Source organism: Acanthisitta chloris, unplaced genomic scaffold (genome assembly GCF_000695815.1).
Source record: "Acanthisitta chloris isolate BGI_N310 unplaced genomic scaffold, ASM69581v1 scaffold36070, whole genome shotgun sequence".
NCBI classification, from domain to species: domain Eukaryota; kingdom Metazoa; phylum Chordata; class Aves; order Passeriformes; family Acanthisittidae; genus Acanthisitta; species Acanthisitta chloris.
This window is the reverse complement of record NW_008653906.1, coordinates 17,173-32,678: the sequence shown is the minus strand read 5'-3', so window position 1 is coordinate 32,678 and position 15,506 is coordinate 17,173. Positions and strand designations below refer to the sequence as shown.

Below are 15,506 nucleotides of genomic sequence, written 5' to 3'. Positions count from 1 at the left end.
AGGTCACGTAGACCAGCTCCAGTCTCCTCACCTTTCCAACATCACATTCCAGCCAAGCTCCTGCTGCTAACAACCATCACTACAGGTTGATATTTTACAGCATCTGGTGGGAGCAGATATGTCCCTCCTAGCACTGTGATATTCATCGTGAGAAAAGGCAAGTTAAATAAAAATGAGTAAGCTAATAAAAAGGCTCTCCCGGTTAAAAGCTAAGTGATTACAGCTGCTATACCAGATTGGAAATGACAGAAGCATCTCGTAAAAGAGTCACCACATGCACACATACATCAAGAAAGCTAGCAGAAAGACTGAGCTGTTTATAAATCTACCATAGAGAAAGGGATCCATGAGGGGATCAGTAACTCTGTACACAGAGCTCTTAAGCTAATTCTTCCAATCTCCAAAGGGCTGCATCAATTTTAATGACATAGCTATGATCCTCCCAAACCATGAGCATGATTTCAAGGAGGGTCTGATCAATGCAGTCTCTTCTTAGACTTCAAATACCTGCCTACATACCTCTGGATCAGGCTGGCATGCATACAGCTTGCAGATTGAAGGCTTCTGAGAAGCATCAAATAAGCAGACATAACAGTGAAAAAACTTCTACCACGCTGCAAGTAGGGAAGAAATGGGAGAAATGGGGCTAATAAAAATACAGTTAGAGGAAGCAAGCAGAGAATGACAGGCCTAAATCAAGTGGGTGGAATAGGAACGGAAGACAATGGGGCAGAAGGCGTACAGGGAAGATGTCGAAGGGAAGAAAGTGTGAAGACAGAAGTATTAGGAAAGAAAAGTCAAAAAGGAGAAGAAAGGGAGCTGACATGGCCAGAGCAGACAGCTGAAAGATGGTTTGAGAGAGGGGAAAGAACATGAGGATGAAAATTAAAGCAAAGAAAGAGGATACAGCTCGGGATGCGATGTGAAATGTGATTCAGAGGAAAACGGGATTGAGTTAACAGGTATATGAGCAAATTCGGTGCCTTAATATTTTGCTCCCACAACTTCATCAGTTTGTGAGTTAGAAAGGAAAAAAAAAGTAAAACAAATGATAATACTTATACGGATCTAACCCCAGAGCACAAACATGAGAAGATGGAAGCACATTACACATTGTATAGCCCTTTGCACAGTACATTGTACAATCTCATGTACTGTACACGGTTCTCACTCATTTACTGAGAAAACAGGAATTCATGGTTCTCATATGATAAATGTAAAGTGGCAACAGCAAGGCCTGTGAGAAGATTTTTCAAAAGCAACTGATGACTCTGCAGGCTCCTCTCATCTAGGATGACTGACATTCAGAGCACACTGGGATGCTTAAAGATCTTTTTGTGAAGGTATCAAAAAAGGTGCAATTGCAAACTTCACACGTTACTGTCAAAAGTACTATCTCTTTAAAAATTTCTTATTTAAAATTAGATCTTCCTATTTTAAACCATTCTCTTTTGAATCTCTATCCACCCCAGAAATGAGCCTACTCCAATTTCCACTACTAAATGCTGATTCTCATTATAAGTCTCATTTGGATAACACACTACTACAGGTTACCACAAACTGATATACAATACTGCTTTGAGTCAAAGTTCTTATTATTAACCTTAATGACCAAAAAACCATGAATGGAAATAAGTCTATATTATATTCTAACAATAAAATGAGCAATGACCTGTAGAAAACTGGCACAACTACATCAAATGTAAACATCTCATCTCTGTGAAGACCAAATATGTTAAACAGGAATCAATGTATTTTATCTTATACCTCTAGGTGTTGATACACACACACATCCTTGTTCAGAACATACACATGTTCTGAACATATATGTATACATACATATATACATATACATATGTATAACATATTCATATGTTATATACAGTTTTATATAATGTGTATTATTATATATCAACTTTATATACTATATGAAATATGAATACTGTACCAGACTCCACTAAAGATACTCTCCTTTCACAATGCATGTCTCCCAATGAAATGCATTGGGAGAATGTTGAGCTTGGTAAGTCAAGCACTCAAAAGTTAGAAAATGTTGAAATTACTGTAGCTGTACAACCCTGCATTGGTTCTCATTGCATATAGAGAACTATTATGCATTCTTTAATTGCATAATTCATACCTTTTTTTTCCTACAGGATACTTGTCTTTTTTGCTGGCCATGACTGACAATATTCAGTGAATAAGCAGTTGTTCAACAGCTCACTTGACGCTCATCATTTACCATCTGCTCCACACCTTTTTTAAAATACACTATTGAAACTTTTCCCTGAACACAGAATATTAATTTCTTCCAGAGCATTTCTGTGGCATTCTTTACCATCATATCTAAGAGTTTCCAAATTACATCTCCATGACACACTTCTGAGCTGAGGAGCTTTTGTCATTCTTATGTGATAATCAGCTCAAGTCAAGAGTGCCTGTTGTGGTTTGCTCAGAGTGCCCAGGATTTCACATAAGCTAGGTCCATTTGTGCACAGCACAGTTCTCCTTGATCTTCTGATGGAGGCAGCAAGAAACTCTGGCTCTGCCAAGCTGCCCTAAAAAGACTGCCCTTCCTTTTCCCATAGGCTTCTAATCAGTTTTCAGCTTCTGTAACAAATGAAATAAAGTCCCGTCGCTAATTTGGCTGCTTGAACTACGCAATTCTGACTCTCACCCTGACACCATCTTCTATCCTTCAGTTGGTTTTCATGGCTCAGATAGTCTAACTTGATATTGCCATCTACCTCCTTCCATCTACCCAGGCCATCTCTTCTCTGCATGCCAATGGAGTAGCCCCTTTTACTCCTGTTTGGATTTCATTTGCAGGAATTTGAGGCTAAAAGAGAAAGTTTTGCATTCCAATACTATGATCTGCATCAGAACAGGCCCCAATCCTTAGGAGAGCAACTGTAAAAGATGCTCTTGCTGAGCTGTGTCCATACACAAAATTTTTACTGACACTTACCAACTTTTCTGAACACCAAGGCTCTCTGACAAGATTGTGCTAGTAACACAACTTTGATTGTTTTGAACCAATTTTTCAAGGGTTTGGAACCTTATTCCAAAATTGTATCAATTTTTAACATGGATAAAAAAATGCCTTATCCACCCTAATACAGAGAAGCAGCCAAACAGGGTGGGTTTTTTGAGGTAAAAAAAAATTTAAAAGTATTACCCTGAAGCAGAGAAGCTGATGGGGAAAATATCAGCTCAAACAATAAAATACTAGCAAAGTTGTAGAACCTTTGAAAATAGGAGCTTGTAATAAAAAATGTTAGGCAACTTTAATTACAGCGTTTCTGCCTGAGTAGTTGCCTACAGTAACTCTCCTCTAACACCATTTTCTTTATGAAAAACTAATTTGAAAAAAATCCAAAGGGAAATTTATACTAAAATATACTTATCCAGGAAAAACTTAAAAGACAAAATAAGAAAAAAATTATATATCATTATCCAAATAAGACTTGTCTGCATATATGAATGTATTTGAAAGTAAAATTAAGTGTCAGTCTGGTGAGAGGAATTTTTAAGAAAAAAAAAAAAAGAGTCCAGAATGAATCTAAAAGAGTTAAGAGAATGAAATAAGAGATGCAAATAATTTTTGATTGTATGGTCCCATTTATGTAAAGAGCAGAATCTGCCCCTCAGGACTCAGCTCTGAGAGATGTGAATCCGTGAAGATTCAAGCGTTTCTCAGTATCATTATTTTTCAGTTATATTTACATTCTCAGTTTCCAGTATGGTCTCTAATGCACAAAAGTTAAGAATCACAAAACCTGCATTCCAAAGGTTTGCATAAAAATTAATTAGCTTTCATCTCCAGACCTTCCAGGTCACCATGGAGGCCACTGGAGATGCAACCATAGCAGCTTCAACACTGGAGCTCATTTGTCAGCTCCACTTTCCCATCTCAGCAGCATAATCAACTTTGGTGATAAAATGGAATTGTTCTATCAACACTTTTACACGACTGTCACGAGCAGCTTCATTCACTGCAACAACACTTATAAAGCAGCAAGGAGCTGACATCAGAGGCTCAGAGAATCCATTTATATTAAAGGGAAAAAGTAATCAAAAATAGCACCAATTACTCCACTATCATTTAAGAAGTCACTTTTGGTTTCTGTCCCATTAGAAACTGCAGTGCCAATCAAAGAAGGTGCCCTCAGACTTCTGCTTCCAGGGAAGTCTGAGGCAAGTTCTGTTGTTTTTATCAGGAAAAACAGGCTTTAAAAGTGAATGAAGGACACATGACACATCATAGCAATTCAATGTGGAGAAGAAATACTCTGCAAGGACATGCCCCCCACACAAGCACATACAATGAATTTTAACTCGGTAAACTGCAAGACTGGCCAATATTTCTTACATCGTTCAGCTGTTTATTGCGGGCTGGGATGAGCGTATTGGTTAGTTGCTTATTCCCTGCCTTTAAAGCTGCATCTCTTCTTGCTTGCTCAAGCAGAACTCTTGCTCGTTCTTTAAGTTCTTCCTGTCTTGACAACATACGTTGCTTAAAAATAAAGAAATATAATTAACAGCAAGGCAGCCTCAGGGTACTGAACGTTTATACAGTAGTTAATAGCCAGCGGCCTTCCTATATAATAAGGGTCAGGAGTCACATGAATTACATCTTCATGAGGTGACAGAGCATTCTATAGAAATTAAAAGTAAAGATGATCAAAATGTAAAAAAGTCATAGGCCTTTATAATGCAAATAGGAGTCCTCTCCCCTTAAAACTTAATTTCTATCAACATTTAATGCCTTTAAACTGCAACTGTGGAAAAAACCGATTGGCTTCATTGAAGCTATGCTAAATGTGCTATGTGTTTACTTATATACTTTAATATGTATGCAAATATAATGCTTTGTTGGCTGCTTATATGGGTATCACTCATTTATAGCTTAAATTGAACACAAAGAGGCTGGGTACAAGGCAAAAAAACCAACCTGTGAAAATATCTACTTCTACTTCATTTATGAACATCCCCAAGTCCCTTCCGCATCTAGAGGACTGAGCATATTTGCAGAGTAGAAATAACAAAAGTGGGATCTGTATAGGCAACCTGAGAACATGAGCAGCTCCCAGACATACATCCTCCCAATGGCTCACTTCTTAGTCAAGGTCAACTGTGAAGACTGAGAAAATGTGTCTCTAGGCCTTTACATGAGCCAGAGCTGCGACAGGTGTTGCCTGTTGGGCTCCTGCAACAACCACCTTGAAATGGAGACGGTTGACTCTAACCAACAACTGAGTGTTCAAGGTTAAGACTGAGCCTCACACCTGAGATTTTATTTCCATGTGCAAATGCACTGATGATTAACAAGAAAGAACTGTTTTTCCGCTTGCTTTTTCTTGGCCTGTTACACCCTTACCAATGGAAAGCTTCATAGACAACAAATTCTGTCTCCTCCTCTTTTATTCTGTATAGGACAAACTGTTCCTTTCTCACCCAGTACACGAAGATGCTGCTGCTAATGAAGAGAAACGTCACAAGACTTCACTGATTAAAGGAAAGCAATTAGCTGGCTATGGAACTAATATTTGGCCATTATCACCCATCTATGGACTGCTACTCTTGCAATAAAATGAATCTTTATGGCACTTACTCAGAAAAAAATCATATAAATACTTGAAGCAATCCACACTACCAAAAGATTGGCTACATTCTTTTCTTACCAGAGCTAACGGCACAAAGCCAAACAAAGGCAAAACTCAAGAAAGCTCTTCACAGGGGTAAAAATATAAGCCTGCTTTGGCATTTTTGTTAACAGAACTGATAACATGTTTTACATATTTTTGTGATGATATAATTCCTTGATAATACTCAGCATTTATGTAATATTCAACTTTCATTCTCACAATATATCTGCAAGGCAGGTGGGCATATACTTTGGTCTTTATAGAAAGGAAAACAATATTGTGGTATTGTGCATTAGGGCCACTAAATGAACAGTGTAATTTAATAGACTGGAGTTTGTACCTCACTATTATGGCTATATTCACAAGATTCTGTGGTTTCTCAGACAAGATTTTGAAATATCTTTTGGTAAATTTTAAGGTATTCAAAATGTCTATAATTTCTAAAAACTAGTTTTTCATGTAATGACTTTTTCAGCACCACCTACCTTTTAAGCAAAATAGTTATCGCCCAACAATAAAGTACACCACTCATCTCACCATTTATACTTAAGACATGGTGTAAATTACAAACACAGAAAGAACTTGAACAGCATCTCCATCTTAACACTCAGAGGCATAAGTTTCTTACCTGGGCTGTTTTTGCAGTTTGATCTGCGTGATTTAAAGCTGTTCTGGCATCATTGTCAGAATCAGATTCTGTTTGCCTTGGAGAAGCATGCGGTTTCTTTGCAAGATCTGTATCCATATTATAGAAGTATCCAGGCTTAGAAGTAGGAGATAAACTTGGTTTTCTGACAGGTGAACCAGGATCAGCTCTTGTGCTCTCTGTGGATCCTACACGTCCCAGATTTTCTTGCTCTGAGAAACCAGTGGTACTGTCTAAGCTCTGGTGTCTCTTCTTGTTGTTATCTTCACAAGCAACTGTGGGAGACATATCCTCTTTTTGATCACTGACATGTGCTAAGTCACTGAAGTCTAAAGTGTCAGTTATCAGCAGTTTCTTCCTTCCCAACGTAGGCTGCACTTGTGCTGTGTCTGTACTGCTACACTTCCCAATTTCTTCAGATGCAGAAGTCCTTCCAGAGCTCTGCTGGGATTTCTGTGGATCTGTGTCACTTCGAGTCCTGCGAGAAGAAGGGGAAGCTGTGCTCGGGCTTAAATGGTCATCAGGAGTCTGATGCTCGCTCTCAGATTCACCAACACCACTGTCATTTACAAACACGGAGTCATCCTGTGAAGCAAAGTCTGCCAAACCACTGTCTGGTGGATGCAGCTCGGGCTCCCGGTTCAGGTCGTTCAGCTCTGCATAGAATTTTTCCTGGTCGACAGAACTGTTTGTGTCTGTTTCATAGTTACCCACTTTATATGTGCTTTTACTGCTGTTCTCCTCTATCTGAACCACGTTTAACTCCTGGCCACAGAAATGTGCCCTTATTTGATAGAGATAGGTCATAACAGTCAGTTTGTCGGGTATTGCCAATAAAACCATGTCCGAAGGTTCCAGCAATCGTGATATTCCTAAACTGGCAAACCCATCGTATGCCTTAAAAAACAGACAAAATAAAGATTACAATGGGGCTGTTTCCTACATATCATAACATTTCAAGAATACAAGTAGAAGTTTCAGTCAAAACAAGCAAGCCTAAATCACATCCAGTATTACAGAACAATATGGGCTCAACTCTATCACGTATTATTCTTTTGGGTTCATTAATAGTTGTTACTATTTTTTGTTGCACCATCCAACATCCAACTCATCAATTTTTCCTGATAGCTTCTAGACATCTCCCAGGGTATCTTCATAGCAAAGCAAATTGAGAAAATATAACCAGCAAAGGCACTCAAATTGCAAATTTTAAAGATTTTTAACATACCTTAATCCCACAGTATGCTAAAATCTTTTGTACTCAAAATTATGCCACTCCTATGAGTAAATAACTGTTCATGAACCTGCAACTTAATAGCTTTTGTTCCCACTAAGAAAACCTACCAATATCTCAAATGGTTCTCATTCAAGTAGCAGGAAACAAGCAAACAAAAAAAAAGTCTAAGAGTTGGACCAGGAAAAAAAAGCAACTCAGGATGGCTTTTTAAGATAAGGAACAAAGATATAAGAAACATGACACTAATCCATCTTGAGCTTTATCACTGATGATCAACCTTCTGCCTTCTACTGGTCATGTAATTGCAGTGATTTGTGTTGATAAAAAACTATGTCCAGATAGCCAAAAAGAACACCAGCACAGATTACTTGACACTAGACATAAATCACATCAATCCAGCAAACAAATGCATTAAAAAAAACATTTTTTGATGCTAAATTTATATGAAAGAGAGAGTGAAAATCATTCCCACTCTACTTCCATTTCAAAAAGTCAGTTGCAAGCCTCATACTCTGTGAGGAAACATTGTCTTCTTCCTGCTGGCCCTTTAAGCTAGTGGGCCTGGTGCATCAGGCTTTTCTAGTTTTGAAGAATTAAAGCCGTTTCTCAATTTACAATTAATCGTTACTATCCTGGATTAACCTTGGAAGACAATATGTGTTTCAAGGAAGCCTTTAAAAGGCCTCCTGTTAGCACAGAGGCACTCAGTTAAAGCTTGTGGGCTTTACTTCTCCAGAAATCCTGCAGCTCCTTTTCACCATCTTCTGAAGGGGTTTACAATGTTCACAGTTATTCCTACACTGTTTTGAACAAAAGCAGATACTAAATTTAAGGCATGGATGAGAAAACTGTCCTTTCACAAGGAAACAATAACACATCACTGGCTTCAACTCTAGCCCAGTTATACACTTTTCCCTTAATTTCTTTAATTTTGGAAGGGTAGAAGAAAAAAGAAATTAAATATGATCTTTTTTTAAATCCTCTTTGTTTTCTTACTAGTAAATTTTCAACGGTGAGACAGAACATGGGTCTGGGCTGGTCAGCCCTCAGCAGACCCAGTTATTTTGCTTGCTCTGAGAAAAGGAGCCTCTTTCCGTACCCTGCAACGTCATTCCTTACTTGAGGGTCAGTTTTTATTTCAGTCACTTTTCAAAGTCTGCTTCTGAAAGCTGGAATTCTGTATGCTTCCCCTCATGCTCAGGTATAACTTGCTAAAGCACTTCAGGTAAAGCAGTTTTTATATCACTATAACAAATGATAAACAGAGTTTTTCTAGACATAGGAATGGTCTGAATAATTTATTTTTAGGCTCTCCTGGCTCTTGCCAAGCAAAATGATATGGCCTAAAATCATTGCTGGTCTTCAGTGTGATATCATTTCTCGGGAAGATTCATTATGAGAGACGGTTATGCCACTTAGAAACACAGAGATGTGTTTAGATACAGGAGTAGCTGTGGCAAACATGACTGATGTATTTGCTGATACAAAACTCCAGATGGAGCAGAACAGCAGGAAAATGATAGGTGGGTGGGAATTGAAAGAACTCAGATGGTAGAAGAGGGACAGCTGTCATTTACCTGGTCTTGGGAAATAGAGCTGGAGGAGCAGGATCAGGCTCGATAGGAGGAGAGGGAGACAAGAGGGGTAGAACTGAATAGATAGAGGACAGCAAGTTAAAGGAGAGCAGTGCAGGGATTTCAGTGGGCAGGCTGAGCCATGGCACGTACCAGGAATGATGAATGCTCAATATGGCAGCAGAAACCAGGCTGGGCATGAAAGCATAGCAAGCCAGCTGTGTTGTCTGTAGACTAAAGGTAATACCAGGATTTGTTGTCTGCTTAAGTGGGTCAGTGCTGACACAGTGGCGTAAATAACTTGTTACCCCATACTGCAGGTAGTGGGAGTTACCATCTGAAGAATGAAAGGACCTAAAGACAGGCACACCAGTCCAGGGCAGCCAAAACCCACAGACATGACTTGACCTGAACTCTTTTTATACTCTTCATTTCTTATTTATATGCTAATAAAACTAAACCCTAAGAGTATCTCCCAGGGTCTGTAAAATGAAGGTGGGGACAGTGTTTCAAGGTTGCCAGGAAAGGTACTTGCTTAGAAGAAGAAAGGTAATTACTGAAAGGTACTGCTTAGAAGCAGGATTGAATTTGGAATGATGCATATTCTTAGTAGAGCTGCAATCACTTTTTACTGTCTGATCAGTTGTTCTGGGGATGCCTGAGATTGAACAGTTATTTTCCACTGATGTCAAATATTTATTTCTCATCCCCTCTCATTCTGGATGATACACATTTTTGCTTCTTTCCTTCTAAAGCACACTAGATATATAAATCAGCATGCCAATGTTTTACAGACATTAGCTCTATAAATAGCAATTGTGTGTTCTGTACGTTGTCCAGCAGGGTGTGATGGATTCTCCACTGCTAGAATGCTGTGAGCTTCTTGATATTCCAGCACATTTTCAAGCAACTTGTGTTTCTAACTGGTTTGTAACATGGTATTAACAGAGTAAATATTCCAAGTCAAATTCTTTTCGTTAAACAGAGTCGTAACACTAAGCCTTGATTTTGCAAATGCTTATTTATCTGCATGTTTAACTCTGCTCCTACAGGATCCCACTGAGGCCAACAAGCACCTCCTACACATGCAATTAGGTTTGTGCTTATGATTTTGTGGAATCAAATTGTAGAAATGAGCATGAACACCTATTATAAAAACATGACTTTAGCTTAAAGGTAAGAAATGTTTTTCATTTTGACTCAATACTATCTCTGCAATGCAAAATTCTTCTATTTAAACATGTATTATAAAAGGATTCTTCCCTTGCAAAATGGAATATTTTGTTAAGACAATCACTCAAGTTCAAATGCGTTTAGGAATTTATTAGAAATGGTCAAACACTGGGGGGCAAAAAAAGCATCATAAAAATTGAAAGCGCTAATTGAATATCCAAAAAATACATTACTATTTCCAAACAATAATCTCTCAAATGAAATGAGGTTCTCTAAACTATAAAATAATTAAAAACAAACTCATTATTAGAACCATGCTGTTGTGCCCTTCTCATTCTTTCATCCCCTCCAAGTTCCAATCAAGTGTTGTTTAGTAGCTTGTATTTTGAAAGTGCAGGACATGCTACTAGAAATAGAAAGACTTCTGTTCTTTATAGGGGACTATATTGCCAGTACGCTGTAATTTTAATACATTTTTCATTATTTTAAATTTCTTCATTATTTAATAATAATAAAACTGACTTATTAACTCAAATAAGCTGATCAGCATTATTGGACAGGCTATATGGATAGTTAGAGATATCTGAGATTTAAGTAGAAGCACAACTCTTTGGACCAGCTGGGAAAGTATCGCTGTAATGTTTCTAATTTTTCTCACAGATAATCCTGGTTTTTCTTTTGTTCCTGACATAAATTTGAATTTGCAAAGTGCACCAAAAGTATCTTCCAATTCTGACTGATGCAGTAGTTGTTAGTATCCTAAGCCTATTTACCCAATCTCCCAATGAAGATTTTTCTTTTTTTAATTTACTGACAAGTTGATTGACAGACATCAGTTGGGATCCATCAGCACAAGCACCACAGGCAGTATTCCAATCATTTCCCAACTCTGTAACACACTGACATATTGGCCAAGATCAGATGTCACAGGTAAATACCCTTTTTTATTCAGCATCAGTGGCAGCACCAAACTGGCAAATGTCTGGTGTATGCTATAAGGAACTTCCAGTGATGTACCTTTTGCAACAGTGCATTTCCATGCGTAATTACACTCAGTATTTGCACTGAAATAGTTGTCTCAAGATTTCTTCGGGGTTTTTTTAATTAAAATATAAACAAGGTAATGCACTTCTAAAAGATACACTTACGGGTTAACCTTTTAACCTATGGTTTCCCTTCTAGGGAGGGGTTGGCCGAGGGGTCGGGATAAGAATCGTTAAACGTTCAAAAAAAGGAAAAAGAAAAGAGTGGCTTCAGACAAAGAATATCGTCTTATTCATCCAAAGATGTTATTTTAATTGGTTAGGAGGAATCGTTGTCAAACGTGTTAGATATCTGCACGGAATTTCTCTGCAGCCATTGTTGACAGTGCTGCATTCACTCCAACCAAGGGCACACGGGGTTATCTGGCAGAACTGTGTGAGACCAGGAAATAAATCTGCAGGAAGCAACTGAGATACTCAGTGTAGCTGTCAGGCAAGGGCTGGCAAAGTGATGAAAGAAAAAAAACTGCACAATAACAACAATCATTATTTCTTCAATTCTGGGAACTATATCCTGTTAGAAAGACAGAAGACTGTTTACCATCACAGTTTCATAAAGAAAAGATGACTGATCACAGTGCTAACATTTTTAATTAATAATCTTTCTTTTTTATAATCCATCTTAATTAGCCTGGACGCTCAACAAAAGTTGAAGTACAAAAACATATGGTCACAGAAAATACTGTGATGTCACAGATAATCCACTTAGGTCATTGAAACACCTCACATTATTATGAGAAAAATATCATCAACCAAATGACTCATTAGATAACAGCAGCTCAGAGATACTTCATTATTTATAATACTTAAGTACTAAATTAAAGACAAGTAACTCCTTGGCTAACACCTAAGTGTGCAGGCACATTAAAATCAAAACATAAGTGAATTTTAATAAAGCACCTTCAGAAATTCCACATGAGTAAATAATACTAGATTGTAGATATGTTTGCTATGTAATACTGAACCCGACTAATTTATTCAAAGTATACTTTTATACCTTCTTCTGAGTTAAATTTAGTGCTTTTTAAAGCAGTATAAAAATAAGATCACAGCATTTAGAAGGCAGCCACCTAAAAACAGTTTTTAGCTGATCTTCAGGAACAATTTTATTATCAGTGTCTCACATGAAAACTGTAATTTCTAAACATGTCTCTAGGGCCCAACTGAAGCTTGTAATGTGCCTAAAACAGTAAGCAGAAATAAAAAAGTCTTCTGCTGATTCCCAGACTGAATTCCTGCTTCTTCCAGAGAAACCTTTTACACCTTTGCACCTACAAAGAGTGTCTTAAAACAGTTGCCTAGCACAAGGCTATAAACCATTCTGTTAGTATTTCACTTCATTTGCAAAATATTGTCTCACTACTTTTCATTCCTAACTTCCCATGTTGTGTACACCACTCACCACTTCACTCAGCTGGTACAGTGTAAGAATATGTATAAAATTTCATCTTTAAAAATATTAACATCAACATAAAGGCAACATCAACCCCGCCCAATGCCTGGAGCCCTGTTAAAGCAACAGAAGCCTTGTGCACAACAACAGTGCAAGAGCAGCTATATTTTTCATTTTTTTAATTATGTGGCTGATTGGAAAAATCAGAATACTTCAGGAAGGCTGGCCAGGCCTTTCCTCTGCTTCCACAGTTAGTGTATGCCATACAAATATGTATGCAAGCAGCCTTGCACCTGTTGTGCATGGTAAAACCATGACAAACTCGAGTCAATAATGCATCCAGTCTGAACCACAGGAGGTGGAATACCTTCTGTGAGCCGCAGTTATGACGTTACAAAACAACCGCACTTTCCCAAAATTAATAAAAACCTGCAGTGAAGTCAAAATTGAGGCTATGTCTTTTTTTTTTTTTTTCCCCTGGCAGTTCTTACCTTTTTGTTGTTCTCTTTAATATCTTGAGGATTCAGAGACTTGTAGTCACTGAGGGGGAAAATGGCACAGTGGGTATGTACAGTATTTGATAAAAGCAGCAGTTTTAAAACAAACTAAATCTAAAAACTTGACATACAATAATATCATACAGTAACTAGCAATTTCACAGCAATTCAATCAACAAAACTAATAGTGTGGAAAATTAAAGGAACAAATAAATAAATAAATAAACACCGATTACATGTTTCATTGCCTGAAGCTTTCCATCTAAAAAAGAAGTTAAGGCAGGGACTAGAGGCCAGCCTTGACAACCAAATTTACCAGGAGGTAATCCATCCTTGTCAGTGTACAAAGAGCTTATTCCTCTCATCTCATTTCAACACCGGTGCAATTTTCATAATCATCTTGAAGTCAGTTCTTTGTACAAGATTAAGAAGAAAAAAAACAAATCACAGAGAGGGGAGAAATAATTGTTTATGCAACAAGGGAGAGCAAAGAGGTCACAAAGTTTGAACATTCGTAAACCTGGTTTCTTAGAAAGGATGGTTCCCTGCTTGAAAGGAAAGGGGGAAAACAGTTCAACACTTGAAACAAACAGGGATTTGATTTTCATGTAAACGTAACTGTTCTATGTTTCTATGTTAGCTTATACAGGCAAAGAGTATACAACTTACATTAGGTCTGGTCTAAAGTGATGTAGTATTGCACAAAAGGATAAACCATTTCTCCACGATGTAGTAAAATTTGTGATTTTCACTCCCCGATAGTTTTTTGTAACTTCTTTGCACCACACAAGCAATGACTGACTAGCGTTTGGCTTTCTCCCCAAAACAGGACTTGGTATTGGGCTTGGCTGGAAAAAAAAAAGAAAAAGAGAGAAGATAAAAGAATTTAATGGAAGATGAGAATTAACATTAATTGACCTAACTAGATGATCTGTATCCTTTGATGTGAGTTTAGGTCCTTCACAGCTGTCAGTTTACAATGACTGTAACTTGCAAAAGACACAAATCGCAAGTTATTATCTACAGTTGTTGCCCTAGGCATTTGTCTCCAAAGGATGCAGATACACAGGATTCCAGATCTACACAGGAGAATAGGCCAAGAATTGCACCAGTGGAAACACCGTGCTGAAACGTTTGCAGCATAGTCCTGCACAGCCCGCGATACGCAGCCTTGAAAACACTTCCCAAAACAGGGCCATGGAAAAGCATCCCCACAAGCCCTTTCACTTTTAATGAAGGTAACACTGGGACTGGATCAAAGTCAGGCAGAGCAGGGGCAGAGTTTGCCATGTGGTGGGGGGATCAAAGTCGCGACATACGATTGATGTATTGTCCAGGCTCCAGCGCAGGTTTTGTGTGTGATTGTGTAAATTACTGCGCAGTGTTTCGAAACAGCCACTTCCAATCATACTCAAAGCGCTTCCTCTTCCAGGCTTTAGCTTTTCTATGTGGAAGAGGAACTTAGGATCTAAGTTGTTATCAGAGTGTGATTTCTCACAAGCATCATTAGCTAATAATGACCATTTCACAAAAGGTTATTTTGACCCTCTTAGTAACATTTTTGTTAGAATAAAGCGAGAATTAGAATACTTCAGGTGTTTGGCATTTGTCAGACCACCTGCTGTTCCCCAAATTCAGCAGAGAACCTACTGATTGCATCTGCTGATTTCAAGACATACACACTTACTTGCCTAGGAAAATACTGTCACTTAAAAAACTTATTAGATTGAATCAAGCAAACAGAATGTGGCTGAAATAAATCCTAAATCTGAATTACAGCAAAAGAACTGACATCACTTACTTTTTTTCAGCATAATATAATAAAAAAGCATATATACAACAAGCAAGCTGTTGATACACCTTAGAGCTAAAGAGTTCCCAAATTAAGATAAGAAGAGCAACTAATTTACTGTATCACAACCACTTAGTTTCTGGCCAAACGGATTTACTTGTTATTGTCTATTTGTGAAAGACCAACGATGCCCCCCCTTGACTGAAGCCTGTCAGTGCTCAGCAATTAGCTGCTAGCAACTGATTTTTTCACTGATTCTGGGGGGAAAAAAAACCCTGTACAGAACCAGGCAAGTAATTTTTCATTTACTATGACAGTCAGCCCTAAAAAGTTGTTTTATAAACACATCTACTTCCTCATCAGATAGAAGTACTGCTAACTCATTCAGAAAGTGCAAAGTGTGTAGCTTGCTGAGGTTTTGTGTTTTTAATGCCACATCATATGTACAAAATAACTTGTTAAAAAGTGCTTACTTTTCTTAATCCTGTCAATGATACAAATCA

At 37.9% G+C, this 15,506-nt stretch overlaps 1 protein-coding gene across 1 annotated transcript in view; it reads right to left on the bottom strand.

Annotated features, from left to right (window-relative positions):
* EHBP1 (EH domain binding protein 1) overlaps nt 1-14,177 on the bottom strand; it is a gene marked incomplete at both ends in the record, with an annotated part of 73,640 nt that extends 59,463 nt beyond the window's left edge. Inside the window, 4 exons of the mRNA XM_009082694.1 lie at nt 4,373-4,516; nt 6,277-7,191; nt 13,206-13,254; nt 13,881-14,177. Coding sequence (XP_009080942.1) covers nt 4,373-4,516; nt 6,277-7,191; nt 13,206-13,254; nt 13,881-14,177 — 1,405 coding nt within the window. The remainder of the gene's footprint in view (nt 1-4,372; nt 4,517-6,276; nt 7,192-13,205; nt 13,255-13,880) is intronic.
* Between the last annotated feature and the right edge of the window lie 1,329 nt (nt 14,178-15,506).